The sequence below is a fragment of the Sinocyclocheilus anshuiensis genome, unplaced genomic scaffold, assembly GCF_001515605.1.
Source record: "Sinocyclocheilus anshuiensis isolate Anshui unplaced genomic scaffold, SAMN03320099.WGS_v1.1 scaffold1430, whole genome shotgun sequence".
Taxonomy (NCBI): Eukaryota; Metazoa; Chordata; class Actinopteri; order Cypriniformes; family Cyprinidae; genus Sinocyclocheilus; species Sinocyclocheilus anshuiensis.
The window spans coordinates 1,008,220-1,012,916 of record NW_015555721.1 but is presented as its reverse complement, the minus strand read 5'-3'; the positions used below and the strand labels follow the sequence as shown (position 1 = coordinate 1,012,916).

The 4,697-nt window shown below is 37.7% G+C and overlaps 1 protein-coding gene across 1 annotated transcript in view; it reads left to right on the top strand.

The window, feature by feature from the left end:
* The window catches only part of LOC107672514 (LIM homeobox transcription factor 1-alpha-like), a 23,351-nt gene extending 18,898 nt beyond the window's left edge, over positions 1-4,453 (top strand). The window contains exons 4-9 of the mRNA XM_016465740.1: positions 1,135-1,367; positions 1,476-1,639; positions 1,726-1,803; positions 3,048-3,168; positions 3,238-3,393; positions 3,476-4,453. Coding sequence (XP_016321226.1) covers positions 1,135-1,367; positions 1,476-1,639; positions 1,726-1,803; positions 3,048-3,168; positions 3,238-3,393; positions 3,476-3,633 — 910 coding nt within the window. The 3' untranslated portion in view covers positions 3,634-4,453. The remainder of the gene's footprint in view (positions 1-1,134; positions 1,368-1,475; positions 1,640-1,725; positions 1,804-3,047; positions 3,169-3,237; positions 3,394-3,475) is intronic.
* The last annotated feature ends 244 nt before the right edge of the window (positions 4,454-4,697 follow it).

Below are 4,697 nucleotides of genomic sequence, written 5' to 3'. Positions count from 1 at the left end.
CAACACTTTTTCACACCACTGTATATATATATATATATATATATAATGAAAAATGTGCATGTGTATTTTGTTCAGTATCAAATTTGGTACATCAGGCTTTTATGACTCATATAGAGTGAGAATATGGAGTTCATACTCAAGTGATATCTTTTTTTAAGTATAGCCGACTACTTACATAAATGCATATAAATTGTTACTCTATATCTGCCAATAATTTGTCTTTAAAGATTATATTTGTATGCTTTTATGATCAAAGCTTGGTAGATTTTAGTTTCAAAAAAGAATGCAGTGCAATACAATGATGACTGAGAGACGAATAATTATTCCTCAAAAGCCTGATGCATCATATTTGATACATTTTAACATAATTATTCTTTAAAAAATGCTATATGGATTAAACCTAAATTGATTTGATCTAGTAAATGTTCATTTTGAAATATTACTAAAACAATACAAAAGTTATTCGTTTACTTTGTAACAATCACTAAAGATCTGAAGGTGGATGTTTTTAGAATTAAACTAAAAGGCCTTTTACTTGCTAAAAAAGTATCAATCAGACAACAGAAGTTTTTTTCAGTAAGTTTTTGATAATGTTGATCATTTTAGTGGCCTTAGGAATGTGTATCATAATACAGTAGGATTTAAAGGGTTAAATGTAGTGCTGTCGAACGATTGTGATTAATCACATCCAAAATAAAAGTTTTGGTTACATAAAATATGTGTGTGTACTGTGTTTATTTATTATGTATATGTAAATACACACACATACAGTATATATTTTGAAAATATTTACATGTATTTACATGCATATATTTATATTCATGTAATTTATATTATATATATATTTGATATATAAACATAACATATTTTCCTTAAATATATACATGCATGTGTGTGTTTATATATACATAATAAATATACACAGTACACACGCATATATTATGTAAACAAAAACTTTTATTTTGGATGCGATTAATCGTTTGACAGCACTAGAAATGATACATTTTTACTTGTCTGACATCTAGTCTGTTGTCAAATATTGCCACCCAGTGTTACAGACAAAACATTGCATAAAGTGAACATTCAGAAACATATCAATAACATGTGCACATGTGTTTGTGTGTGTGTGTGCAGGTTGTTTGTGCGGAAGTGCAGTGCCTGTCTGCAGGCGATCAGCCGCTCGGAGCTCATCATGCGTGTGTTGGGACAGGTGTACCACCTGGGCTGCTTCAGCTGCTGCGAGTGTGAGCGCCGGCTGCAGAGAGGTGATGAGTTTGTGCTAAAGGAGGGACAGCTGCTCTGCCGGGGAGACTATGAGAAGGAGAGAGAGATGCTGGCTGCCATCAGTCCGGCCCCTACCGAGTCAGGTAACCTCAGTGACCTCGCTGAAGGTCGTGTATAATTACAGGAGATGTTAACATAGTCCAGAAATGACTCTCTTCACCTTTAAGGCAATGCTCAGTTTCCCTTTGCAGTGAAGAGTGAGGATGAGGATGGTGGTGGTGTCTCTGTTGGGGGGAAGGCTGGGGATGATGGGAAGGAGCACAAGAGATCCAAGAGACCACGAACCATCCTGACCACACAACAGCGGCGCGCCTTCAAGGCTTCCTTCGAGGTGTCTTCCAAACCCTGCCGAAAGGTCAGCAGTCACAGGCCGCTCGTGTGCGTTATATGTGGAAACAGCATGTACTGTATGTACATCTCATGCATATACTGTTGCTGCAGGTCAGAGAAACTCTGGCAGCTGAGACTGGACTGACGGTGAGAGTCGTGCAGGTGTGGTTCCAAAATCAGAGAGCAAAGGTAGGCTGGCATCATGTTTTGATCAATTCTGAAAACTTTCCTGTTTGAAACACTAGAACACTAGAGTTTTCAGTGTTTGTGTTATTTCTGAGGCTTAGAACGTGGCTTAAGAGAGCAGAGTTAAAATGAACTGAAAATCATAGAACTTCATGTAGCTGTAGATCTTTGACAAAAAAGAAAATGCTTGTCAATTACATTTTGAATGTTGGCTTGACAAAGCCTTCTTTGAAAGTTTTGGGAGAAATGTTTATAGGCCTAATGAGCTGATGGATGGTTAGATGGATACTTCCAGAAAGACAGACAGAAAAAAGAGCAACACTTTCAGAAAGACAGATACATTCAGATAGATAGACAGACAGACAGACAGACATTGTAATGGATAGACAGGTAGACAGATAGATACTTTTAGAAAGACAGATAAATGGATATATAGACAGACAGATGGATAGACACTACTTTTAGAAAGACAGATGGATGGACGGACAGACAGTCAGAAAGATAGACAGATACATAGATACTTTTAGGGAAAACAGATGGATAGATTTATATTTAAGAAAAATGTTGTTTATATATTAAATATATTTATATCTAATATAAATTATATGAATATAAATATATACATGTAAATACATATATTTTCAAAATATATACTGTATGTGTTTATATATACATAGTAAATATACACAGTACACGCACATATACTACGTAAATAAAAACATTTATTTTTATTGCGATTAATCGCAATTAATCGTTTGACAGTACTTTATTTATTCATTTATTTATTTTTGTCTATTGACAGGTTTTATTTTTTTATAATTTTTTTTTATATATTTCTGCACAAGAGCGCCCTCCAGCTTCGAGTATGAAAGAAACATACACTGCATGAAAGCGTTTAGCACTCCATAATGTTAACACTGCCTCATTTTGGATATAAATAAAATGTCAGGTCATGCATAGATTATCTTGTCTCTAGATTTAAATTTAGATTTATTCACACTGCTCCTTGAAAACCTCTCCGTGAACACACTTGGCCGAAAAAAGTGCAGGGGACGAATTTACGTTTTATTCAAAGAGAGGGGAACACGACCCCACATATTCAACACCCATGACTGTTACTAGTTAAATTCAAATTAATCGCTGTCATTGTAAACGCACTTTTGGAGCTTGTTTGATAAGTACTACTATATGGGAATGTTGTTCCAGGACCAGTGGACTTCAATAAACTGTTGTTTTTCTGAGTTCAGATGAAGAAGATCGCTCGCAGACAACAGCAGCAGCAGCAGCAACAGCAAGAACAGGAGCAGATGGGCGGGACCAGGAGGGGCCCGAGCAGAGGGGGCCGCCAGAGTAACGATGACAGCGAGGGTAAGACACGGACACAACTGTGTGAAATGGCTTGATGAAAGGTGTGAACCCGGCTCTGTCTCTCCACAGATGGCTCCAGCAGTCACGGACTGGACGCGCTGCTCTCATATTCCTCTCTGCCACGCCAACAACTACTGGCTTTGGATCCCAACATATACGGTAGCGAGCAGTTCCGACACGGGCTTACGCCACCGCAGCTAGGCCCCGAGCAGATGCACTCCTACGGTAAGGATCTCCCACTGCATCAACTTCAGCATTGGTTATTTTTTCAGTTACTGTTTGCATTTGAACGCCGACTTCATTTCAGACTCCGAGACAGTTTTCCATGACTTGGACAGTGATGGAAGCCTCAGTCATCTCGGGGACTGTCTCTTGTCGACTGCCGACGTTGGAGTTCTGTCAGGACGGATAGGAAATCCCATTGATCGCCTCTACTCGATGCAAAACTCCTACTTTACCTCATGACCCTGGTTCCACCTACCTAAAGCGCTCCTCCACCACTGCAGGGGGCAACAAGTAGATTGAGTCTCATTGGAGGCGTCTTTCATAGTCAAAACTAATTGAATCCCTCAATCGTATCTTAGTCGTGCCAATAAAACTCTAACCAACCAAACCAAAACAGGGTCACACCATAAAAATTCAATTTGACATGGACAGAATGGGAACTCACTGGAAAAACATGTTTTAAATCATACATATGCACTAAAAACTAAACGTTTTTTTTGCGACGGTCATAGGCACATAACAGACATCAATGGGCAAATGTTCATGTAAGTGTTACCTCACCTCATTCACTACAGAGCACTGCAGTGACATATTGTTGCAAGCTAAAACCCAGAAACAAATTATTATTTTAGCACTTCCGGTTCCACTGTTCTGAAGTCAATTGGTTTTTTTGAATGATTTTTTGGTGAAATGCCCGAAATGAGGTCTGTGGTTAACATAAGCGCAAAATATTTTCACATTTTATTCCACAACATAAAATAAAGCAGTAATACCTCACTAATGTTTTTTAAGCTTTTAAGTGACTTGAAAACTGCGGTTGTTACGAGTGGCTAAATGCATATTTGGGTCGAAATAGTTGCCTTCATAGCCTCATAACGTAAACTTTTAGGGAAGATGTTTTTTAGATTTATACTTCAGCCGGTTGTATTTAGGCTTAAAAATTCATAAAAGTTCATTTGTGAAGATTATCGTGATGAACAAAACATGTAGGAATCATACACTTTTGTTGGCCACCGAGCTTATTTTATGCAATTAAAAATATGCTACTTGGTTTTTGCTGAAGGAACCAGGGTTATGCAAACTTCTGGATTGACCTGCAAAAATACGTCATCACTGCAGCTCTCTATCCACCTTAATTTTTAACGTGGATGTAAGCCGTTTTCTGTGAATGTGGGAGACTTCTGGTTCATTAGCCTCTGTAGGGAAATAACGAGAAGAATAACAAAAGTGCAGTAAATGGTAAAACTGTTTGCACTACAAACCAGTGTGTTCATAATTAAGATAATACATTAAAATAACATGGT